The sequence below is a fragment of the Ursus maritimus genome, unplaced genomic scaffold (assembly GCF_017311325.1).
Source record: "Ursus maritimus isolate PB19 unplaced genomic scaffold, ASM1731132v1 scaffold_6, whole genome shotgun sequence".
Taxonomy (NCBI): Eukaryota; Metazoa; Chordata; class Mammalia; order Carnivora; family Ursidae; genus Ursus; species Ursus maritimus.
The window spans coordinates 21,720,807-21,747,418 of record NW_024426774.1 but is presented as its reverse complement, the minus strand read 5'-3'; the positions used below and the strand labels follow the sequence as shown (position 1 = coordinate 21,747,418).

The following is a 26,612-nucleotide window of genomic DNA, read 5'->3' as shown; positions in this document are numbered from 1 at the left end:
ATGTTTTCTCCACTAGCTTACCCTAGATGAATCCAGGGGGAACGGTACCTTAAGGACCTAGTGCCTAGCACCTGGAATGAAATTCTCAAAAACTGGGGTCTCTGAACATTACAGGAGGAGGAGGAACATGAGGATGATGATGATGATGATGATGACGACGGCAGCTGTAATAAGAACAGCAGCTTACCGTGGATCGGGGGTTAATGGTGTGCCAGGCACTATACTGAGCACTTTATACACAAACCTTCTCTCATTCAATCCTGACAAGAACTCTGTGAGGATTACAGATGAAGAAACTGTTAGGGAGGTTAAGTAACTGACACTGGGTCACGTACCAGAGATTGGCAGGCAGACTTAATCCCAAACCTGTTTTATTGCAAAGCAGTGCTCTTGGCCAATGCCTGCCCTTGTGTGCCTCTGAATACTTCATCTTGGTGGGGGGGGGGGGGGGGGGGGCGGTGGGCCAGGATGTTGCAGCTGTGGAGAACAGGGGTGAAGATTCTGCTTTTGGGTTCTCTGCATTTATCTCCCGAAGGTTGGGAACTGGGGCAAAAGGCAGAATTGGGCTTTGTGCCCTGTTGATCTTTGAGATATATTAGTTCTTTGGAACTAAAATGGTGAGGGACCCTTCCAGTTAGGTTATAAAAATCAGGCCAAGAGTGTAAACGTGCAAAACTGCTCCGATCACCGAAATCTGTGAGGAAAACTCAGAACTGACCGGGACACACTCATCTGTGGAATGGAAAGCAGGGGAAAAAAATCAAAGACACAAATGGAGAAACACACCTTAAATATGGTACCAGGTAGAGAGCTGTGGTCCTTCTTCCTGAGATTAAGGGAAGACAGGAGGTAGATGGTGACTTGGAGAGACCCTAAAAGCAAGTTGGCTGTACAGCACACATGACAGATGTAAATACTAGAGGCTTTGAGTTTAGGGGTAAGACAGGAATTGGGTAATAACTGAAGAGTACTGAAGGATCCATTATTTCAATTCCTAATTGTTCTGCATGGCCTTGGCATGACAACTGTTATATAAACTAAAGGAAAACAGTTTGATGGTGTGAAGGAAAGATATTTCTAAAGCTCAGCACAGGTACAGATAGACTCTTGAAGCTTCCTGCAATGATAGATGATAGACTGGTGGTTCTCAGCTGGGACTGATTTTGCCTCCCCCGCCACCTTTTGCCCAGAGGATACCATTGACATTGTTGACTGTGGTGACTGGGGGGTTGGCGGGTGCTACTGACATCTTGTGTGCAGAGATCGGGGACACTGCTAAACAACTGTGAACAGGACAGCCCCCTACAGAAAAGAACCAGCCAGCCCAAAATGTCAACAGGGCCAAGGCTGGGAGACCCTGTATTGGATGACAAGGATCACAGCATAGTACTTAAGACAGTTACGAAACGTTCAGAAGCCCACTAAGAATCACACTGATTATATGCAGAACACAAGTTCCACCAGAAAGTAAGTCATCAAATACCCAGTAAATTTCTTCCAATCAGACTTTTTTGATTTTTTCAGAATTTTACCTTCGTAATTAAAATGCCTAGATACACACTGAAAAAAAATCAAAACGTTACCAGTAAGCTAAAGTTCCCTTTGATCTCTACCCTCAGTCCTGTTAGAGTCAAACTGCCTACGTGTAAATGGTAGTGCCACGACTTGCTGGGGCTGTGACTCAGGCAAGTTTCTGGCCCTCTCTGAATTCCAGCCTCTTCATCTATAAAAGAGGGACAACAGTAGTAACCCACTACGATTATAGGGTTGTTGTGAGGACTGAATGAGTTAATGGGTAGAGCGTACTTGAAACATGTGACGTAAGCGCTCACCAAGTACCAGCTATTGCTAGCATCCGGGGTACACCCCCCCACACACACACACTCCCTTGCAGAAAATACGTATGATGGTTTTGAAGGCTAGCTTTCTTTTTTAACATAAAAATGTGTAATTCTGCTCATCTTTCTGATATTTGTTTTTTCTTCAACTCAGAAACCTGCCCATATGAGTACGTAGGAATCTACCTACTTCTTTCTCACTCCATTCTATGCCAAAGTATTTTAAGTCACGGCCCTACTGAGGACCAGTTCAGTTGTTTCTACCATTTGGACTCCTAATGTTAAATTCTCCAACAACTGAGACCAAACAGGCCCAGGTTTATCTGTGTTTTTAAGAAAGAGTATGCAAAGAATAAATGAAGAGTGAATAACCCTAACAGAGTGGAAATAATAAAGTTCAGCCACCAAAACAAATAATACCCACAAATATTTTGAAGGGTTTCCTTAGTGTATGAACAGAAAATTCTACAATTTTAGAATAATTACATGCTCCATAATCTGCTTTTTTCCAAAGAATCATATATGGTATTACAGTTATGAAAACTTGAGAGCTTTCAAAATAATTTTCTACGGCTTTAATACACATATTGGATTGGTCACGTCGAACTCCCAACAAAGTCAGGAAAAAAGTAGTAGGTCAGAGGAAGAAATGAAAACATGGAAGTGTTATCACCATTTGGTCATAAACTCCTCTTCCCAGAGAAACATGGCTATAAAAATCTGTTCCAGGATGAAAACTTGGCACAAAACAATCCAATGTTACATCATCCTTTTTAAAGGTTGGGGTGGAGTAGGGAGGGGAGGGATTAAAAAGTAGGAGGGGAAAGTTCTTCATATGTAGGAAAAAAAGAAGAAGAAAAAGCCTGTCAGTAAAATAAGTTTTCCACTGGTGCATAACTTCTTCAAATTAATGGTTTGGTTTAGCTGAAATCTGGCAAGGTAGCAGATTTTAGTCTTTTTCAAGAATGGTCTCTACTTTGGTGAAGCTGTCTATAAAAGATAATGTTCACAGACAGGATGTTCATTCCCTGTTATGCTCCTATTTACAATATTATGTTAACTCATCATTTGTTTTGTTTTAAACTAAAGGTTTCTCCATTCATTAAAGTCATTAGTGAAACACAGCGTGTCTGAATTTTAATAAGTACAGAAAAACTCCAAATAATTATGAGCCTTATATTATGGGAATCAAAATCAGACATACCAGGATCAAATTATATGCTCTTTAATAAAACTTCACATAGTAAAATCTGACAAAATCGCTGCTGTTAGACCTTTCCTCAAACAACAGTATAAGGGGTTCCACTTTATATATGAATTTTATACATTAAGAGCCTTAGTTAGTCATTACCTATTTACACCAAACACTTGTAATCAAGAACCATGCCAATACTTTTGGTACTAAATAATTACCCTTTGAAACCGTGTTGTGGACGTAACAAACTATATACTTTTTTAAAGACGAAAATGAGGCAAGATGACTTTTTTTTTTATAATCCCACTGTCACATCCCCGACCCACATCCCCACTCCGCTCTGAAAATGAATCTGTTGTACGACTGTAATAGACCGATTCAGAGATCACTGTGTAGCTAGAAACGTACTGGTCTGAGAAAAGAGTGGAACATCTGAGAACTAGGAGCCCTAGAAAAAGAAGTGCTGTGAACCACAAGGGCTTCGTGCAGGTCAAGCCCAAGCACAAGAGGAGAGCTCCAAAGTCTTGGTTTCAATACCCTGGAGCCTTGCTCCTCCTGGAGTTCCTCTGTCCTCACCGTGAGCGACATGAAGAAACCCAGGTATTTGTGTTGGGCAGAGAGAAGCGAGAATGGCCGGGCTCTTGGTGAATCTGCCATTCCAGCAATAAGGTTAAAAACTGCTTCTGAACATAGTAATTATGTTAGCTATTTTGAGAGCAAGAAATAAGTTAAAATGTGCTTTTATTTAAACAAATATCAACACACAACAGAATTCGTGGCAAGTGGTCATTTATTAAACATGCCTTGTTACTAATGTTTCCAATCTCCTGGCTTCAGGACACTATGAGGCCTTATACTGATATAAAAGGTTTACTAATTTATTGGCTACCAAGCACCTGAAGACTGAAAAAATGTCATATGTGTAATATATCACACATACAAAAACAGACACATGAATGTGTGTATACATATGTGCATACACACACCTACAGCACATGCAAGCATATACATGTTTCCATTTCTCAAATATGTACACACGGAAGTGATTAATAAAATGCATGTTCATTTAAAAGGCATTTGGTTTATCATTTATTCACATGAAATACTAAGAAGTATTTTTTATCTGTACAGATCTGTGACACGTTTTTCAATTTATTTTTTAAACACAGTAAAATTTACTCTTTGCAGGGGCGCCTGGGTGGCACAGCGGTTGAGCGTCTGCCTTCAGCTCAGGGCGTGATCCCAGCGTTATGGGATCGAGCCCCACATCAGGCTCCTCCGCTATGAGCCTGTTTCTTCGTCTCCCACTCCCCCTGCTTGTGTTCCCTCTCTCACTGGCTGTCTCTATCTCTGTCAAATAAATAAATAAAATCTTTAAAAAAAAATTTACTCTTTGCAAATGCACAGAGTTGTATACCCACCACCACAATCATGATACAGAATGAACAATTCCATCAGCTAAAACAATCCTAAAAACCTCCTTGTGCCGTCCAGTTAGTCAAGCCCTCCTTCTATCCTCATGGAAAAGGTGTTTTTGTTTTTTGTTGTTGTTGCTGTTTTGAGAGAGAGCACGCGTGCGTGGGGTGGGAGAGGGAGAATCCCAAGCAGACTCCATGCCCAGTGCAGAGCCCATCATGGGGACCGGAGCCAAAACCAAGAGTCAGAAGTTCAACCAACTGAGCAATCCAGGCACCCCCTCATGGAAGAGGTTTTGAGTAAAAACTAGTCCTCACACTTGCAAGGGATGGGACTAAATGCCACAAAGTATTGAGGACCATCTTTTTCATAATTTTATGTCCCCCTTTTTTTTTTACATATTAGTCTCTACTTCTACCCAGGGTTTGACAGAAAGGATTAAAGGGGAAGGAAACTGAATTAACAGGATAGGAAGAAATAAAGACTTGAAGGAATTCAGACTTCAAGACAGTATGAAGGAAAAAAACAGTAGAACTTGATGAAAGACTACAATAGGTAGTATTTATACACACACACACCCACAACACACACACACACACACACACACACACACACGTGCGCGCACCTGGGAGATACAGGAGAAAACCTTCAGTGGGATAAAGCTGGTAAGTGATCATTTGTGAACAAAAGTAATGAACCTTTTTTTTTTTTTTTTTTTAAGAATGATGAGATCTGATTTGTTTAGGAAGCCCACTTTGCCTGCAGTCTGGCAACTAGTTAGGAGTGGGGAAAGAGCGGGCATGGAAGACCAGTGAGAAGAGTATTTCAACAGTCCAGCTAAGAGACGACAGTAGCTCAGATTAGTTATCTCAAAGGGAGCGATTTACTAAAAGCCACAAGAAGTAAAAAGAACAGGAAAGGGCAGCAGAATATTATGGAATGTCATTCAAAGAACATCTACAATCACAGTCAATTCTTGTGGAAAACTAGAACAACCAAGACACAATGCAGCGTATCTCACAATAGGGCCTGCGGTCCTCCCGCTACAAAATACTGAACTATGTCGGATAAAAAGTGTTAGACAAAGATAACCGTACTTCTAAAAAAAGTGAGGAGAATCCCCAGAAGCGCCTATCCCCGGTTCCGTCACCTAGGGTTCAGGAGTCTGGGATCCAGGGTATGCAGGCAGCTGTGCGTGTGCTGAGCCCTGAGGCTTCTCAGACAGGACGCCAACACGCAGTTTGCTCCGCCATCTTGAAGAGAGGCACTAAGAGTGTTTCAGCAAGGGAGTGACATGGACTGAGCTCTGCTTTCAAAGGACTGATGTGGCAAACAGTAAAATACACAGGCTTGAAACCAGGCTGGGGAAGGGTGAGCAGATGAACATGAGATACCATGGAGGCAAAATCAGCCAGCAGTCATGCAGATACAGGCAGCCATGGTCAAGGGAAGGTCAAAAATAGGGTGCCGAGGTTTCATGGCTGTGGGCACGAGGCTAGTCAAGCCATTAATGAAGATAAAGAACACAGGGGAAGTGCAGATTTTGGAGGAGGGGAAATGGGTAGTGTGGACCATAATCTACTCTTTAAATATTAAATCTGAAGCCTCGGTGATTATTCTAGCATGAGAGGGTATACAAGGCATTAAAAATGCAGAACTGAAATCTAGAACAAGGATCCTCAAATGAGGTTTGTGAATTGGCTTCAGGGGCAGGTGTGTTGCTCTCAAAACTGTATTTAAAACTTTCTGCGTCTGTACATTTTTCTGGGCTCCAGTCCATGAATTCTCATCAGATTTTCAGAGGGCTGTGTCAATCTGCAGTTCCTTTAAACACAGTGTGTCCACTTTGGATACTTTTTATCTTTGGTGTTCTGCAACTTCAGATGATGTGTCTAGGTGCCCATTTCTTTTTATTTCGCCTGTTTGAGATTCACTGTATTTCCTCTACCTGAGGATTGGTATCCTCCATCAGTTCTGGAACGTTCTAAGCCATTTTCTCTTCCACTTTCTAATTTCTCTGTTCCTTCCTATAACACAGCCTAATGTTTTTGTTAACTACCACTCTACATCTCAGACCTTCCATTGAGGAATATTTTCCTACTTGTGAATAAATACAAATGAACACTGCATAAAAGAGCACAGAGTTTTGCTGTTGAAATACAGTGTAAAATTGAAAATAATAAACTCATCTTTATTACAGAAAAAAAACACTGCACAAAATCCTTGAGATGTTTAGCAGAAAGGCACTAGGCTGATTTTTTAAACGAAGACAAGTTACATCTTATAGTTTAAAGCTAATCACTATGCTGTAGACCGGAGAATAGCACTTACGAGAAACAAGGCACAGAACTGCCCACAGACACAAAATAAATATAAGACAGAGCTTCAGGGGCAAACAAGTTTAAGAAACATGTACCCGTGAGATCTGAGTTATCACAGACTTATTGTATATATCTTCCTTCTAAATGTATATTTTTCTGCCTAAAAAGAAAGCTAGATAAAAACATTGATACACCACCAACTCAGGCAGCTGGGGAGGTGGGAGTTCTACACCAGAATGTTTCCAAAAATATGCTATTTGGGGGCTGATTGATTTTCTCCCCCAACTAAATTCCATTCTGGTTCTTTTTGGTAATGTTTCAAAGTGCAGGCTGAGCTCTTGATCTTTTGGGAGGCACAGGCAAGACAAAAGGCCAAACTCACTAATGAAAAGTTGCTGAACTTACTTTTCAAAATTCCATTCGAAGTCACGAAGAACCCTTTTGGCCCTTCTCCCAGACTAGTAAAACGAACATCTCAAATCCCTAGAGGCTAAGACAGCTCGTTCCACTAAAACCAAATACACATCTTCTCTTGACAGCTGGTTGTCTTAGCATACTCAGGACTATATATTTATCAAAGAAAAAAAAAAAACTCTAGGAGCACAATATTTATTATAGGATTATCTCAGTGACTCAAGTAAACATGAGTATGGCTAAATTAAACCATGTTTACTATGACGTTCTATTACTTAAATCCTGACACAAAATCACCCCAAGAGATCTGGGGTCTTATTCCTTGAGACAACTGATGTAGGTCAATAAAAAGCNGGGGGGGGGGGGGGCAAGAACTATGTTTTCTTTAAAATCTGTGTTTAGTTATATAATTTTTCCAATTTTTCTAAAAAAATCTTTTGAGCATCTAAAACAAAAATTTTCCTTCCCGTCAAGATGTTGAATTCAGTACTAAATTTAAATAAAATAACAAAATATTGAATTTGCTCACTGCTTTAAAAACTTACTTTATCTGATATATCCAAATTTAATATCCATAATTTCATTAAATTTCACCCATAATTCTGAGTAGTAGTATTTTAATTTTCAGCTCCTCCCAACCCTTTTCCTAGGCCCTTTAGACAAGTTTCAATTTATTCCAGCCTTTTTGGATTACAGGCTATCCAAACGTTCCAAGTGACCATGTCTGTGGCCAGGCACACTGTGGGGTAAAGGCAGGGAAAAGAGGGCTGGAGAGGCCAAAACAGGAGGAGATGACAGGTCACATAAGATCAAAAGCATATTTACCACCTTTGGGATTCAGCTGATAAGCCACTCCTAGGAAATAAAGCCACCTTAGGAAACATGACCAGGGGTCCATAATGGAAATAAGCCTGCTGGCTGGGCCACAAGACACATGCACTTTGGAGACCACTTGTCTCTGTAGCACAGGGATCCAACAGGCTCAAAGCCTTCTGATCCACCAGGGAGTCCAGTCAGTGGGAGCTGTGGCTGAGCCCAGGCAGGGCCCAAGGGCAGGGCCAACTTGGCTGAACATGGGCCATGGCTCACCAGCCCTCAACTGATGGAAACAGTGCCACCCTTAAGGAGTGTATAGTCCAGGGAAATAGTCTGACAACAGAGGCACAAACACAGGTGGGGAAAAGCGTAGTCTGGCTGGGGAGGCAGGTGGTGGTGGTCAGGAAAAGTTCCATAGCGGAGGTGGCGACTGAGAAGATCTATGAGGATAGACAGAACTTAGACAGATTCTACAAGAAAGGGAAATAAAATTCAACGTCCTCATAGAAGCAGCAGCCCAAGCAAAGGTATGGAAGTGAAAAAAGTACAAGGTGTGTTCACAGGAAATCCCAGAAAACCAGCTTTGGCTGAACAACAGGATACGCACGGAACCCAGATCGGGGTAGAAAGGTCAGCTGGGATGACAACAGATAAAGCTTTGGATGTCACACTGAGAGATGCATACTGAATTCAGCGGGTGACAGGGGGGCACTGATAGTGCTGAGCAGGGAAAGAACATTATATGACCCGAACTTCCTTCAGGAAGACAGTGACAGCTCCCTGCTGGATAAACTAACACAGGAAGAAAAGTTAAAAGGCCATCAGGAGACATAGCAACTGAAGGACTAAACTAGGAAATGGCAGTAGGAATGACCAGAAGGACAGATACAATGAAGAGAGGATTTCTAGTACAAAACGGGGGTTGGCTAATACCATTCGGATGCAGCAGCTGGACGCCTAAGAAACTGAGAGTGTCCTGAATAGAAACAGGGCCGTGAGGAAGAAACCTTGGTTTCCTGGAGGAATGAGGAGTTTGGCTACAGACACTTCCAATCTCAGGTGTCAACTGAACACAAGGACAGACATATCTACCAAGTGGCTAGAAAAGCAGATCTGCAAGCAGGGAGCAAAGCTGAGATTAGAAATGGGATTAAGGGGGGCATCTACAAAGAGGGAGGGCTCTGGGGATGAAATCATGGGAAACATAATTTAGCATAATTTAATGGGTTGAAAAAGGAAGAAGAGTCAGCAGAGGAGACCAGGAAGGGCCTAAGAACTCCCAGCTATAGAGGAAAAGAGACATATTCTAGAACATGTTAGGGATACGATCGTGAGGATCAGATGGGATGGTCAAGTGAAAGCAGTTTACACATTTGAAAGTACTAAACAAATACATTTTTATGATTTTCATAGCAGCGCGTTTAATCTCTAGAAAAGTCACATTGTGCTGGCAGAGCCAAGCTTCCCAAAATCTTCCACAAGGTCCCTTCTCCACTGAGCCAAATGGAAACGTGATCTCGTCCTGCCCTGAACTCGCACAGAGCTTAAGAAGTCTAATTTCGGTATTGTATAACTCAAGAAGTGCGACCTGAGCATCGTCCGAGTGCCAACGCTGCAGGAGTGCTTTCCTGTAAGTCCCCCTTGGAGGAGACGAAACAAAGTGAGGACTGACCCACCTTTGCAGAGGATGACATGAGCGAGGCTCCAACAGGCTCAGTATCTTGAGCTGAGACTGCCGGGTAGTAAGGGGAGGAACTGGGGGCCTCTGAGGCCAAGTCTTATCTAAGTGCCTTTTCTACTGAAACACGAGTTGGGACTTGCTGTGTCTGTTCTTATTTCCCTTACAATCAAGAAACTAATAGGGCACAGCCGTATCTCATTTATCTTGATACCCTCTGAAGCACCCAGCCAAGGGCCTGACACTTGGTCAACTCTTGCGCTTTTGTTGCCTGAAAGTATTTGCGGGCACACGGGCCTCCCTAATGGTGAGCGTTTGTGGGCTGGTAAGCTTTGAGGACTTATTTCTTAAGGCGGACTGTAACTTAACAACAAAAAGTTCTAAAAACAAATTCTGTACTTGTGAAAGATGCCACCTGGTCTGCCTCAGGGGCTGAAATCCTCTTTTTATGCACCGAGTGGGAACAGCACAGGGAGTGACAAGCTGGCTTTCTTCAAACCACTCCCACCAACGGGCTCAAGCCAAGAAATGGGCCCACACCTTTCGGGAAAGAGAACTGCCCGTTTCACCTCTGGTGTCACTGCTGGAACTGCCAACAGTCTGAGAAGGAGGGAAAGGTAGAGCAGGTTTGGTGCCAGCTCTGATGATGTAACCTTATATCCAGCTTGTCTGCCAGGAAAAAAAGGCAACTGGTTTAGAAACTAGGTTTTTTTTCCTCTCTTAATATTCAACCAAAGTCTATTTTACATAACTGACCACTAGCTGTTCTGTTTTGTTTAACGAACTGTACTTAGTGTCTCATTTACCTGGCTGGTTTGGTTCCTTGGGGAAAAATGTATGGAGAGCCTGCAATAAGTATAGTTCATAAATGTCCCATGTGGGAGAAGAACGCACAGTTCTCAGAAGCTCTATTTTGCAAGCCATCCGTGTGCACAGCGGGAAACCAGGAATACCATACATCTAAACACCATAAAGGCACACGGTCAGGCTCCAGTGTCACCAGAAACACCAGAAACTCTTCCAGGATCCTGGGCAAGGCAGACCTCTGAAGTGGGATTCTATTTTAGAGCTTCATTCATTATAATACACTTGGGACTTTTCAACCCCATGTCTCTGACAGATGCTCCCTTCTGTGGGGATTGTCTAATTTAGAGACATTTGGTAACCATGTCCCTAGAAATCTTTAGGGTACAGCAAATTGATCTCTCTTCCCACACGTGAAGACAAGACCCAAAGTAGCCTTTTCCTATTTCTAAGACTAGTTAGTGTAAGCATAATAGTCCTGCCCACTGCATGGACAAGCTGGGGCAGAGGGACATTAGCCAGACTGAAATGAGGTACCTTCCAGGCTCGAGATACCTTTCCATGTCCATGGAGAGCAGACAGAGAGAGTGCAAGTCTTTTCTTGCCCATTTTCACCTAATGTGGATCAAGCCATTGATCTACATTATCATTGACCCACATGGATCAGGCCTGGACCCCTGCCTGTCCAATGCACTTCATGGGGCTTGGAACTTCCTAGAAAGAGCCATTGCAAGAGCCAAAAAGAGTACAAGCCTCAGCTTAGGGCAAGCGTCTGGCACTGGCTTTGGGCGGGGCCACACGGGATGCTTTCGCCATGACTCCTGAGAGCACTCCCCCAGTCTGAGTCTATAATCAATGCTTGGATGGCTCAGAGTTGACAGGATAGTATGAAACACAGAAAACAAATGAGAGCTTAACACAGTGTCAAAGACCAGTACCAACCTCTCCTCATTCAGTTCTTAAAAGCTATCCTACAACCTTGGCCTTACTGAAATGACATTACCTCCGTTCCATAGGCTGAACTCTGCACGAGTTAACCAAAGATATTAATAACCTTAGTAACTATGTAAGCCCTTGGAAAGTCATACCACAATCTGACCACTTTCCATTTTAGCCTTTTTACTGAAACCTCATTTTTAAAACTTCTACTCAAGGATGTAAGAACTTTCGGCAGTTTTCATTGGTATTACAAAGGCAGTTCTACTAAGCGAATCTGTATCAATCAGGAAAAATGTAAGACCTCTCAGTGCAGTGTTTTCCAGTTTTCTTGTAACAATTATTTATTGACCCAGAATACTGCCAACCAGGCTCCTACTCCCCCTGCACTGCATTTCTGTAAGACATTAACATGCCCTTGAGTAGCCTACAATTTAGTAAAAGATGGGAAAACAATGCGTCACTAAATCTGTGATGAGCAGATTCTAATTGATACAAACTCAGTATTGTAAGAATTCACGGGATGGCTAGAGAAGGCAGCCCAACGGTGCTCAGGAGAAATGGGAGGGACAGGATTTGGAAAGGTCTATTTCAACAGGAAAAGGGTGTTAGAGAAGGCATTGCACACGGAAGTAACAGCTTTAGCAAAGGCACATGGGCAAGAGCGCACAGGTAAATTAAGAAATGTTCAAGTGATGGAGTCTGGCTGAACGACAGACTGCTGGAGGGAAAAGCATAAGAAACTGACCTGGAAAAGTAAGATGTGGCCGGTTCTTAACACACACAAAAAGAGGGAGGACATGTAGAAAGCTAGATTTTAGAGGAAATAACTTTTCAAATATAACCTTCACTGATAATTTGTCACATCGTATCTCAGATTTTAGAGGGAGAAATATTTTATTAGCAAGTTTATTTGCAAACGAGGTGCAGTAAGTTCCAAGAAAAACAATGTGGGTGCTGGGAAAATCATTTTTCCAAGCTAGCAAATTCCTGTCTGCAGCTTAACTAATAGATACGTATTACCTACATCTTGCGATGGTTTCATTGAGATCCCTCTTTTCTCATCACCCACATACCTTCTTAATTTATTGCGTATATACCGAGTGACTACTTAGAACTAGTATCTGCTCACTTATTTACCCATCCTCTCCTTTTCTGCCCTAACTTGTCCTAACCACTCACTCCCTCACGCATTCTTCCCCTATGAACACTATCAATAATGACAACATGAATAGCTCCTACTTGCTATAGTACCAGGCACTGCAATTAATGCTTTAAGAACTGTGTTTAAATATAATCCTCCAAATATCACTATAAAATAGGTATTACTAGCCCTATTTTGAAGCAAGTTGAAAGATGTTGACGATTTTACCAACTGGTAAGTGGCAGGACCTAGGTTTAAACCAGATATGCTCGACCTGAGAGCCCTGGCCTATTTATCATCAGTTCATCATACTGCCTCCAACACTCTTTGGCGTCTTACCAATATGGGTTAGTATTTTCAATTAAAAATGAAACATTCAGTGAACACCTGCTACTGTAAAATCCTGTCGTGGGTGCTCTCAGAGGCACACAGATAAATGAGAGAACTCCTACAGATTGCTGATGTCCCTAGTCATCCATATGTGACAATGAACACCTATGTCTTGTATCAGTGTGGAAGACCGTGTGCCCATGAATCATGAAGTTGAACAACTAGGGCCAAAGGGAGCAAAAATGACTCAGTATATGAATGCTGGATGGTGACCACATCTTACAGACAGAAATCAGCCAACCCTACCTGACTGACAGAGATTTTTAATCATACATTTCAGTCAGAATCTGTAAAAACTCTCTCTGCCGATGAAAAATCTGTCCTGTCCAGAAGTTCCCAACCAAATCTGCTTACAATCTATTTTCAACGAACCTCAGCTTCCTTTGAAGTACAATAAGCTTCTGAAGCATTTCAGCCAACAATAAGCACACTGTGAGGCCAGCCCTAGTAAAGTTCATTACCACGGGTAAAGTTACCTGGTTAAAACACAAATGTGGTATCAAACTATCTGGACCCGAGAGCCTGAAAGTCGTGTAAAATTATATAGCACTATTTAGACACGAAGAGAAATTCAAATGTGTCATCTTTTTAAGCTACCTGCTTTTAATATCACCATTACTAACTTCAGAATAAGTTTTGCTAATATTTTCAGGAGACAAGTTACATTTTTACAAATAACTATAATACTTAACAAAAATGTAAGAAATTGGATAGGACACTGTTGAGCAGTCCTCTTTAGGCTACAACCATATGTACCCAGGGAACATTTGGAAGGAGTCGCAATTTCGGATTCCGCCTGCCTACTCATCTCTCTCTACAAAGGTACAGTATTCATATCACAAGTTGCACAACTAAGACTCATCCAAAGATTGCAGTGGCAAATACTAACTGCATTTACTCTGCAATCTAAACTCCTGATACAACTCATTTTTAAGAAAACGAAAGTCTATAAGGAGAAATCACTTTAAGAGTTCAAGAGTGGCAAAAGAATTAGCAAGACATGTTTGGCTAACAAGGAGAAACACCAGGCTACGTAAAATTAATGACGTTGATACTCACTGTTCAATTCGGGGTGACAAGTACAGCTTGGGATACACCTGAGTGGCTTCCGTGTCCTCAAAACTGACAGAAAGGAGGGCCACATCTTCTCCAGGGTCTTCATTTACATCCTTAAGCAGGGAGTGAAAAACACAACGTCATCAGTCCCTGCTCTCACACCATCTTCCTGGTGCTGAGCTCACAGCCCACCGGCACTGAGGCTAGAGCGTGTCAGGTACCTGGATTTGAATTGAGCAGCTCTGTGCGTCCTTTGCCACATGCCAATCACTCCGCTAGAGTGATGGCTTTCAAACGTTCCGACCAGAGCCGACCACAGTGAGGAGAAGACTCCCACCTATTTCAGTTATTCCCCTATTCCAAGAGGGGAAAAGTCAATCTGGCAACAACCAAGAGTTAGTCAAAAGCATAGTTAACAAATTGCAGTAAACACATTGTTAATGATATAGGTAATGTCTTATAATTTTTTAATATATATAAATGGCTTATAATTTTCTTTTTATAGGAAGACTAGGAGTTATCAATATGATTTATATCATAAGACAACAACAAAATCTTAAAATACCCAGTAATTTTATTACATACACCTTGATAGTATGTGGTTAAGTTACTTAACAAAAATTCCCAGGAAACATATCGTTATGAACGGTGTCACCATACAAGCAAATGGCAGGGGTTACGTACACACTGACTTTGCAAAACAGTTGCACCTGATTGATATATGAACCACAAGACATACATATCTTAAAAGCCTGGTTATAAGAATATTATAAGACAAAAACACTGTTGATCTGAATACGTTCCAAAAAAACATTGAAAGGTTAACGACACATAATACACTAACCTGGTAATGATAAAGCTAAACTTCCTGTAATTTATAATTTAAAAGTAAGAATAGTGATAATCGAATGTCATAACCAACGCAAGCCAACACTGATGAAGTGTCCTGAGTCAAAACTGGGATTTATAGGTTCACGATCATTGCCAAGCACTGAATGTTTGCCAGACTTCCAAATAAAATACTGAATTAGCATAAATTCTAGTAGCATGATGGTTTTACTTTGTGAATACCAGATTTTAGTAACCCTTAATCATTTTACTTTTGGCTGGTAGTGGCTCTAAGTCAAATATAAATTTTTTGAAAACTTAATAGGACCGCACATCTTTCACCCATAAGGACTGAGAGGTAAGAACTGGCCTATATTTCTGGATTGGTTCACAGGTCCTCTGGAGGGCCCACCTGCCATCCTAGGATGGTCCCAATCTAGACTTTAAGAATCACTGCCCATGAGCACTGAGAACCTCAGATATGAGGTCCTTGCTTCTGTCTAAAATTAACCTCACCCCTTCCTTTCCTGTATCGTGGGAAGCTGGTCATCACACTCATCCAGCTCAGCTCTGACGTCATCCGCACTCTGCCTTCTATTGTGCCAACAGGATGCACGTGTGCAAGTACACAGACGTGCAAGAACCATAAGTCTCTCCCACCTTAAAAAAATAAAAACTTAAAAGGGGCGCCTGGGTGGCTCAGTCGGTTAAGCATGTCTGCCTTCGGCTCAGGTCCTGATCCCGGGGTCATGGGATCAAGTCCCATGTAGGGCTCCCTGCTGGGGAGGGGAGGGGGGGAAGTCTGCTTCTCCCTCTCCCTCTGCCTCTGCTGCTCCCCCTGCTGGTGTGCGCGCGCACACGCGCGTGCTCGCTCTCTCTCCTCTCTCAAATAAAATCTTTAAAACATAAAAAATAAAATAAAAATTCTAAAAAGAAAGAAAAGAATCATGCCGGTCTCTACACGGCATTCTCTCTCATCTCTCTCCTCACCTTCACAGACTGCTTGAAAAAGCTGTCTGCACTTCCAGTCTCTACTCCCTTCCCTCCCATTATCCCTTAGCACAAGAGAACGACCTTCTGACCCCACTAGGCCATCGGGATTGCCCTCACCAAGGCATCCACAAAACACAGCAAATGCCTCTCTGCTTATCTTACTTGATCTCTGAACAGTATTTGCATGGATGATCTCTTTCCTCTGGAAATACTGTTTCTTGCTCCTAGGAAATTATACTCTCCTGATCTTCTGTCTCTGGGACCACTTCCCCCCTCCCTCTTCATGCTTTGTGTTTTGTATCCTTTTACTTCTCAATTATTTTTTGTTTTTACATGGCAAAATTTCGGCTTGTTGTAACAAGTCAAAGCCATACAGAAATTTATAAGAAAAAGCTCTTCTACCCCCCACTTTTAAAGGTAACCAATATTAACTGCGTATGGAGCCTCAAACAGCTTTCTCCATGCTCACAAACACATACACACCCTTGCATATAAATAGCTCTTTAACCTTCTGTTTTGTTTTCCTTAATGGAATTGTATTATACATATAATTCTACCAACTGCTTCCTAGATAGCCACATCATATTCCATGGCATGGATTTATTATTATTTTTTCTTAACCATTCCCCCTAGCAACAGACATTCAGGTTGTTTGTAGTTCTTGGCCATTTGATAGTATTACACTAAATAGGCTCATAGAAAGGATATATATGCATCCTTTACTAGTGGGACTTACATTTCCGAATGGATAACTAAAACTGAGCTTGTTGGATCAAAGGTTATGAACATTTTACATTTTAATAGTTTACGATTATTTTCCTAAAAATTGTACAGCCATTCACGTTTGGACTCCTGAATTTGCATCAGCAGGACAGAGAGCCTGCTTTGTGCGCATCCCGAATAACCTGAGGACACCGGCTGTGGTCACTCTGCAGTTCAACATTGGCGGTCTGGCTGCCGAAAAGTGGTGTCTCAGCTGAGATTCAGTGACTAAAGCTGAGCAACTTTTCCCTTGGTTACTGGTCATCTCTTCTGTCACTTCTCTGATCAAATCCTTTGCCCTAAAGACTCTTGGACTTGTCTTGTTGTTTTTTGGGCTTATTAACCCTGGCTATCACATGTGTTATAGATATTTTCTCTTGGTCCAGTTTTTGGCTTTTTACTTTGTTTGGGGTCTCTTCTGACAGCACAGAAAATTTAGATTTCTACAGACTTAAATCTGATCAATCACTCTGAGGTTATTTACTTCCCTAGCATTTCATCTAACATTTTATTTTTACATGTAGACTTCTCATACCTCTGGAATGTGTTTTTAGGAAGTATGATTTAGGAAGTATAGTGCCTAGAACACAGAAACCACTCCATGTTTGCTGAATGAGTACAACAGTAAATAAATTAATGCTAATTTCTAACCCTTATTCTCCACACCTAGCACTTTTCAGGAACCTGCTTTACAAAAGTGGCTTCGGCAGTGGTACCTGGAAACTCCGTACTGACTTCATGCTCCTGTCCCCATAACACACCAAGGTCCCTAGAACTAGTGGTCTCAAAAGGAGAGTCAAGATTGGGAATCTGAGTTTATCGCTCATTTCTTGATCTTTGACAGATGATAAAGTATTCAACCTTGAATGTTCCTTTCTGCAAAATGAGGATGGAAATTGCAAAAAAATACTTAGGTCTCAACAAACAGAAACTATGTAATTCTATAACACAACTCTAAAACTCACAAAATATCTAAAACTAAGGTTGAAGCTGAGTTTGAAAATATTCACATTCAGAGAGACAATTCCATTTTCTAATCCAAGTATAGAAGTGGTCCTCTTTAGTGCTAGATTGGTCACCTTAAAGTAAGATAATAAAAAAAAGAACTAACATTGATTTTCAGATACCTTCCTCCAGTGACTGAGTTTCCTTGTTAAAGGTCAAGGCTCTGACCACAAGGCACAAAACCTGGTTAAAAACAAAACAAAAACAAAAACAAAAAACCCTGAAAAAAACAAGAGGCCACTGAAAACCTTTTTAATTAGTAGCTTCACTCCATATACCTATGGATAATGTATAATTATTTCCTTTTCCTACTTTTTAACTTATCATTTCACTGCCATTGAAGCAAAGAACAGAAATGCTCAGAGACAGTCCTCTAAACAAATGGAATGACCCTGGTTTATATAATCAACATTTATCATCTGGCATCCTGCAAAGAGTACAAGAAACATTAGTCTGAATAGGAAAATAGTTGTTTCCAGGAGTTCCTTTTATGAACTACTTTTAATATAATTTACTTGCCTTGGTGTGACACACGAGTTTCCCCTGAATTGATATTTGATTTCTAATGGATACCTAAGTTTGACTTTGAGTGCTTAAATAAGCCCAAAGAGTTCCAAAAATACAAATCCACACAGTACTGTTTCCAATTTCTGCAATTCTAACAGGCTTGTACATGTGTTCCTTCCCATCTGGGGAATTATAAAAGAAGCTCTTGTACTGTGGTTCTTAGAAACTAACATTACAGATGATTATTGTAACCACTAATGGCAACATTTGGAAAGCAGAGGGAGGTTATAGTGTAGTAGGGGACGTTTAAAAATGCACAAGTATACATTTTCAAGGCTTTCTATCTGTACCATCTAAAACTGCAGCAGGCTAAAATGGGGGGAAAATGTCGAATCTGCTGAAGCAAAAGGGTACTGCCTCCCACTTTTACAAAAGTGTATCAGCGCTGACATACACATGGCAAGGCAACAATGGCCATGATATTTTGCTGAGGTTTAACAATGGATTTGGCTCAGCACTTGGCTGTAGAACAGAAAGAGGTTCCTATGGTTTATAGTGAATATTCACTAGGTGGTAAGTTCCTTGCAGGCTGGGAGCTTTTCCTGTTTGTTTTTGTATACCCAATGTCTGAAACAGCACATATATGGCAAACTGGTTGAAAAAAACAAACTGAATTCATGCTGGAAAGATTGTAAGAATGAGTAAATTATGGAGTTAAATAGAAAGTACTTTCAGTTAGAAAGATTCTCAGTATTTATCTCATTTTCCCTTTAATCTATGACTACTTACGATTTTGTTAAAGAAAACTCAAGTCTGAACCCACAAATAAGCCAAAAATGCACCTACGAATAAGAGTTAACATTCTGTGCAGGTCATAATGGCTTATTCATGTAACTATTCTCAACTGGAGCTCTTTACAAATATCAAAAGGGTGTAGGAAAAAACAACGATTAGCCTTGGAAACGAATGTAAACACAAGCACAATTTATCATTATGCTGTACCCCTTTGATATGCAAATTCCATGTGAGGCTGGCAGCCATTAAACAAGCCCCTCTATGTTGAATGTCAATATAGGTACAAACTACCAATTAACTATTGTTGATAGACATGAGCTGAACAATAAATATTACAAACTACAGGTCACATAAAAAGGCTGTAAAAAAGCCACTGTATTCCTCAATTCAAAAGGCTTAAAACAAAGCTATGACCATTACTAGCAAAACCAGTTTGTAGACATAAGGACTATAAAGAAGCCACTATACAGGATGACAAAAATCAAGTAAGAACCATTTTGAGTTACACTTACATGGCATTAAACTAGACCCAGGATTAATCATGATTCCCAGAGTGACTAAAAACTAGGTCTCAGTAAGCACCTCATTATACAAAAGCTATCAGTTTTTGAAAAATTGTAAGCAAATTAAAAATTTCCAAAACAGGGGCGCCGGGGTGGCACAGCGGTTAAGCGTCTGCCTTCGGCTCAGGGCGTGATCCCGGCGTTATGGGATCGAGCCCCACATCAGGCTCTTCCGCTGGGAGCCTGCTTCTTCCTCTCCCACTCCCCCTGCTTGTGTTCCCTCTCTCGCTGGCTGTCTCTATCTCTGTCAAATAAATAAAAAATCTTAAAAAAAAAAAAATTCCAAAACAGCTTATCTTTAAAAATACTAAGTGAGAATCGTACTTTAGAGGCCCCAATATTTTGATACTACAGATTCAACATCAAATTACATAAATCTAGATTTTTCAAAGTCAAGTTTCTTCAAGTAAGAGAACAAGACTCTCACAGTGCTACCACTGATTCGTGCACTTAACAAAGTAAGACATATATGGAATGTTATAAATGTTATGGAGAAAAATTAAAGCGGGGAAGGGGGAAAGGAGTAAGGAGGGAATGGAAGATTAAAGAGAGTGGTGAAAGGGAGTTTATGGACTCAGCAGCGGACTGTCATTAAGACAGGAGACTCGGGATAGAAAGACCTCTTGATCTCTTGTGTTGTCTATCAGTAGAAAGCAACCTGACCAAAATTGGGATTTGGATTCTACTGGCATTAAGACATGACATTGAATATGCCAGAAATGGAATTAAATTTAAGCAAAAGAAAGACTGAAGAACAAGGAAGATGATTTATGTAAGACCTTAGTCTCTGCTAAGGGGTCTCTATCCAATAATGACACTGGTCATTTTAGAAATCAGGTCACTTCCTCTTCACCAAAGCGCTGGGAAATGTACAAGTGCCAGGGAAAGCAGTAGAGTCAGAAAGTCAAAAGAATCCAAGAGTAAGGAAGCTGAGCCAGACAGACGAGGAAGAGAAATAAGTGGGTACCATGTCTGCCTCTTTTGCCTTTGGCGTGGCTTCCAACCCTGAGCGCCCTCCATTCCATGCAGAACGGGGTGCAGCACAGAGGGAGGGGTTCCGAAAGCCTAGTTACAGTCAATCTCCACCAAATACTGAGTTCTGGGCTGAAAACTCCTTTGATATTTTGATATCTCTGATGAAGGCAGCATTCAAGAGAGTTACGTCTGATTTGGTTTCTCCAAATGGAAATGGGAGTAAAAAGAATCTCCCAGCGCAGCCTAGTCAAACTGGTCCATTCCCCATATATTTTATCAGATCTTGACTAACACTTTGACACCAGCCATCCCCTTATCAAAAAGCTCTTTCTCTCCTTTTCATTGACATGGTTTTAATTTCTTTAACTCTCATTGTAAGTTCACTTGCTCCATTAAGATTCCTTTCAACTGCAAGGTAATCTATGCCTGCCCTTGGCAGTTCTCATCATGTTCTTCATGAATTTCCCTGTTGTTTAAGCAGTATGTAGTTTATATTCCAAACAGATAGTGAATTTCTTGAAGGCAGGGCAGAGATCTCCTACTTCCTATTATGCCTAATAATAACAACTGATATTTATTCATTGTTTACTCAGTAGTCATTTTGCTTAGGGCTTTATATGCATTACCTCACATAATAATATAAGAACCTTAAAGGTAGGTACTATTATTATACATTGCAAATAAAGAAACTGAGGCTGAGAGAGACTAAATGTTGAAGATGAGTTCTGAAGCCATGTATCTTGACTTTGAACCTGGACTCTAAACCACAACTACCCCCTGTCGCATGCTGCTGGGCACAAGAATGGACTCAGTATCAATGCCCAGAGAAAGGTATACACAACTTGAAAACCCATATGCAGAAAAGATATACTCTACACTTACTTGGTTCTCCATTTAGTGTCCAAATCCTGTATGTTCCAAAACACCATGAGCATCCTAAGGAACCATTATTCCCTTTGTACCCAAGTAGACGAGCCGGCCTACACCAGGCACACAATGGGTATTCAAAACAAATTAAGAAGCATAGCTTTATGTGATTTAATGTTTACTTTTTATTTTTTATTATTTTTTAAAGATTTTATTTATTTGAGAGAGAGAGCACAAACAGAGGGAGCAGCAGGCAGAGGGATGAGCAGACTCCCCGCTGAGCAGGGAGCCCGATGCGGGGCTCGACCCCAGGACCCCGGGATCATGACCTGAGCCGAAGTCAGACGCTTAACCCACTGAGCCACCGAGGTGCCCCTAATGCTTTCTTTTTAAAACTATGGAACAAGAAATTAAAATCCTTAAGAGCACAAAAACTAAAAACTATAAAGGTCACTAGGCCAAATAAAACGTATTCATTTGATGTCTTTACACAGACCCAGTTAAGAAGGAAGAATGGCTTCTCCGAGAACACTGAGGAGGCCTGTGGAGTTTTAAGCCATAATATCAACCTTCCTTCAATTATGTATGGGTAGGCACGTTCTATGATTAACTAACTATACTCAGTGAAAATAGGCAGAGCTGATTGTCAGGTCAGGAAAGGGAAACTGCCATGTTCTTGAAATAGCCAGCTCTCAGAGGGTGAGTCTAGGACACCAGAAAAGAGCTGTTGTCACCTACCCATGTTTTCTAAAAGTGACATCTTGAGTTCATTACTACTAGATGTCATGACACAATATGGGGTTAGGGTTGGTTTTTTTTTTTTAATTTATATCTTGCTTATTATTTTCATAAACAAAGACCATTTCATTGCTCTCGTTTATGCAGGAATCTGCTTGCGAAGCTGTACTTACCCTTAACATGTTGGTTATAGCTTCTGTTTATAAAGCTAAATTGAAACACATGTTGTACAAATAAACTTTGGGAGAAAAAAATCCTGGCTCTTTTAAAATAATAATGATCAAGATTTCACTGGTCAAATCCTGTCCCCTCAGTTATCATACCTAACAGATGTAGCCTTGCAATCCACCAGCTTTCTTTGACTAGCCACAGCATCGTCACTCTAAAAGGTGTGTGAAATGGAGCCTTTTCTCCAGAAAATGGGGGGGGGGGGGGAAGCGGGGAAGAGCCTCTGCAGTAGAGCCAGGGTCCTCATTAGAAGCAAAGGATATCTCCTTGCTTCTACCTCCTTCTCTACTCACCAACATTTTTAGAGGAAGAATCTGGAATGTAGGATTTCCTCTGTTGTCCTAACAATTATGTTCTTAATGAGTCCAATAAGGAGCTGAGCTTATTTAAATAAAGATCCATTTTTGCAACTGTTTTACAAATCATACTGAACCACATCTTCAGACATCCTCTGTGTTGGGATTTTGCACACACCTACTGATACAAACCTTGTGCCAGACTTTGATCCAGGAGCCCAAGAAAACAAGAGAAAACAACAGTGAGTTTTACTGAAGCACGTATGGAACAAATATGAACACCACTGACCACATCCCCTGTATGTCTCCACAATTTAAAGAAAAGGCAGATACAGCTTTTACATAAATAGTTTCCATAGCTCTTTATAAGCAATAGAAGTGCAGATGTAAAGTGGTAATGGATATAATGGACATCTGTGACAAGGCTTGCCTGGCACCTTCTCTTCTCCTGCGAAGCCCCTCTCTCCTCTAGACCCAACACTTAGTCCTCTTGACCAAGCTGCCTGTCCCTAGCCCCTGGAACAGCTGATGGGCCCAGGGAAGGGCCAGTCCTTTCCTCAAGATCTGTGAACCTGGGAGCCAAGTACAGGCCAGGCCCTGTGCAGAGGCAAAGGAAACTGTCAGTAGTCACATTCCCCATACATGGAAGAGGCGAGGCTGTAGGGTAAGAGAAGAAAACCAACACGTGGGGAGAAGTGGGGACCAAGGGAAGAGAGTCCGGGCACAGGAGTCACACCCTTGGTTCCCGGGCTCTCGGTCCGGCTGTGTCCTGCTCCTACTGTATTTTGGCTCCTCTACCTTCTCTGGGCTTTGGAAAGCTAATAAATTGCCCTATCTCCTTAAGCTGGTTTGAAGTGGTTTTCCTTTACTTGTAACTAACATTTTCTCTTGTAAATTATTAAACTAATACAGATGATAACCATGGCAAATCAAAATCTACAGAATTAAGTGCTGAGAAGAGACTTTCACCCCTGGGTTATGTGAATACTTTTTACATACTATGGAATACCAGGCCCTAATTGGAACCCAGGAAGGGCTTTTAGGACAAAGCTGAGTGGCATGCCTCCGCACATGCCAGAAGAAAGCTTTGCTAGAACAATCTGCTGCAGCACCAGGCTCTGGCTGCAGCCAGGCTACTTCTCTAGACTTAACTGCTTCTCATGCTGATGGACATTAGCCCATTCTGGGTTGCAGATGAAATACTTTGCACTCTGCTCTATACCCCCCAGACCTCACCGATGAACAGAAAGGCAACAGGGGTGCCAATTCTAGAGGCAGAAAATCCAGAGCAGTATGCCATTTGAATACATGAAGTGTTTTGCAACTTTGTCAGGCAACTTAAAAACTGCATAAAAAGTGGTGATTTTTTTTTTAGTGGTAGAAATAAAAATTTTTTGCAATGAGTTTACATGTTTTTGTTTTTTCCATATGATATGCTAAATGTAGATATTATGGAAAGCAACAGGTGTCCACGGCTTTGGCAAATGTATGTGAAAGTGCCGAGCACAGAAGCAGGCAGGAAGAAGGTGCTCAATAAATGTTACTTTCACTTTTCTTCCTCCTTCCACACTCTTGGCCTGATAGCATTTCCATTACCATGTTACTCTTCTACCATTAAAGCTACACCCTACCCCTTCCTCTCCAAGTTGCTTTGAGTTAACACAGTTTAGAGATTCTTCCCAGGTGGTTCTGCGTGTGGGGACAGAGGGAAAAGGCACCTAGAAGTGCATAACACCTTGCACCCACCCACCCAGCAAGTCACTTGGCTCAAACTGCCTGGTGCCCATGGCAACTAGGCAATCTATTACTTCCAAGTTCTTTCAGCCACCTGGCACCACACCCTCATTAACTGAAGACAATCGCAAACCACAGGTGTTAAAACAGAGAATGGAGCCTACCAGCAACTCTCTCCTTGAAGTACCCACAGATCTTCTGATTTGCATATTGGTGTTACCTACAGAACCTAAAGGGCAGAGAGGAGCTCTGAGAAACACTTGGAAAAAGCTTGGGCCCTATCCCTCTGGAACTGGCCAGAGGAAAGGCTCAGTGGAGAAGATGAGCTTTGAGAAGCAGAGAAAATACTACACCTTTCTTCCGGCCTCCAAACCCACCTGCATCTACAGTGGCCTGGCATTCAAGCCCCTCCAAGCTGTCCTCCCCCTCCCCCTGCTGACACACACTGACTGCAGCAGGTGCCCATATTCCACGCCATCTCTACTCTGCCTCTCAATTCTGAATGCCTTCCTCCAACCCCCCCATCTCCCAATTCTACGTATTCCTTCCAGTCCCATTTGGATGCCATGTCCTGCTGTGAGACTTCCTTGACCCCACTCGCTGATGTAACAGTTTCTCCTCTGAAATCCTACAGGTCTTTAGCTACATCCTTTATATGGTAACATTTCATGGTTTCTTTTGCATTTTAATTCAAATCAAAACCACACTGAGATACTACCTTACGCCAGTTAGAATGGCAAAAATAGACAAGGCAAGAAACAACAATTGTTGGAGAGGATGTGGAGAAAGGGGATCCCTCCTACATTGTTGGTGGGAATGCAAGTTGGTACAGCCACTCTGGAAAACAGTGTGGAGGTCCCTTAAAAAGTTAAAAATTGAGCTACCCTATGACCCAGCCATTGTGCTACTGGGTATTTACCCCAAAGATACAGACGTAGTGAAGAGAAGGGCCATATGTACCCCAATGTTCGTAGCAGCATTGTCCACAATAGCTAAATCGTGGAAGGAGCCGAGATGCCCTTCAACAGATGACTGGATTAAGAAGTTGTGGTCCATATATACAATGGAATATTACTCAGCTATCAAAAAGAACGATTTCTCAACATTTGCTACAACATGGACGGCACTGGAGAAGATAATGCTAAGTGAAATAAGTCAAGCAGAGAAAGACAATTATCATATGGTTTCTCTCATCTATGGAACATAAGAACTAGGAAGATCGGTAGGAGAAGAAAGGGATAAAGAAATAAGGAGGGCACGTATTGCATGGTGCACTGGGTGTTATACGCAACTAATGAATCATCGAACTTTACATCAAAAACCAGGGATGTACTGTATGGTGACTAATATAATAAAAAAAATTATTATAAAAAGATTAAAAAAAATAAAGTTATTTACATATGCACTTTTATCTCATTGAGTTCCTTTAAGAACAATGACTGTGTCATTCCTTTTTTTTTTTTTTTAAAGATTTTATTTATTTGACAGAGATAGACAGCCAGCGAGAGAGGGAACACAAGCAGGGGGAGTGGGAGAGGAAGACGCAGGCTCACAGCAGAGGAGCCTGATGTGGGGCTCGATCCCATAACGCCGGGATCACGCCCTGAGCCGAAGGCAGACGTTCAACTGCTGTGCCACCCAGGCGCCCCTGCGTCATTCCTTTTTGTATTCCCAGTGCCTAGCATGGTGCCTACCACAAAAATAGGCACCCAATAAATATTTATGAACAAATGTATGAATATACATGTGAAAGAATAACTACATGTGCTTGCCAGTAAACTACTGATCCAAACATGGGTTCCCCAAGTCGATTTCCCTAGTAGAAAAAGCCTATGTAGATTATTAACTTGACTTTCTAATATTAATCAGTGGGAGTACATTTGGGTAGAATGAGCCATTAACCCTTGGGTTCAGATCACCCCAGGAATAAGAGGAAAATTCAAGTTCGAACACTTAACAGAGAGATCAAAACCTGCAGAACAGAAAAGCAAAAAAATCTTTTTTGGCCTTTTCTAATAAACTTCCCACAATATACCACGTGCTGTCACTAAGGCAATACTCATTTATGATGTACCTAGCATGTACAGACACTTTGAGAGACACAATAAGGAAAAAAAAAAGAATCTCAAGAATCAGTCCTGCAACTCAAAGAGGCAGACAGAGGTAAACACAGGAAGGTAAGAAAACATTTTTTCTTCTCCTTCAATAAGAGATCCTGTAAGGTGGTGCATGATCAATCGTCAAAAGCCCTGTAAGGACGGGGATGTACTGTATGGTGACTAACATAATATAATAAAAAATCATTTCAAAAAA

General features: G+C 41.4%; 1 protein-coding gene across 2 annotated transcripts in view; it reads right to left on the bottom strand.

Moving 5' to 3' along the window:
* The window catches only part of BABAM2 (BRISC and BRCA1 A complex member 2), a 398,067-nt gene that overhangs the window by 161,731 nt on the left and 209,724 nt on the right, over nucleotides 1-26,612 (bottom strand). For both annotated transcript variants that reach the window (XM_008700275.2, XM_040623041.1), the window contains exon 7: nucleotides 14,012-14,121. In XM_008700275.2, coding sequence (XP_008698497.1) covers nucleotides 14,012-14,121 — 110 coding nt within the window. The remainder of the gene's footprint in view (nucleotides 1-14,011; nucleotides 14,122-26,612) is intronic.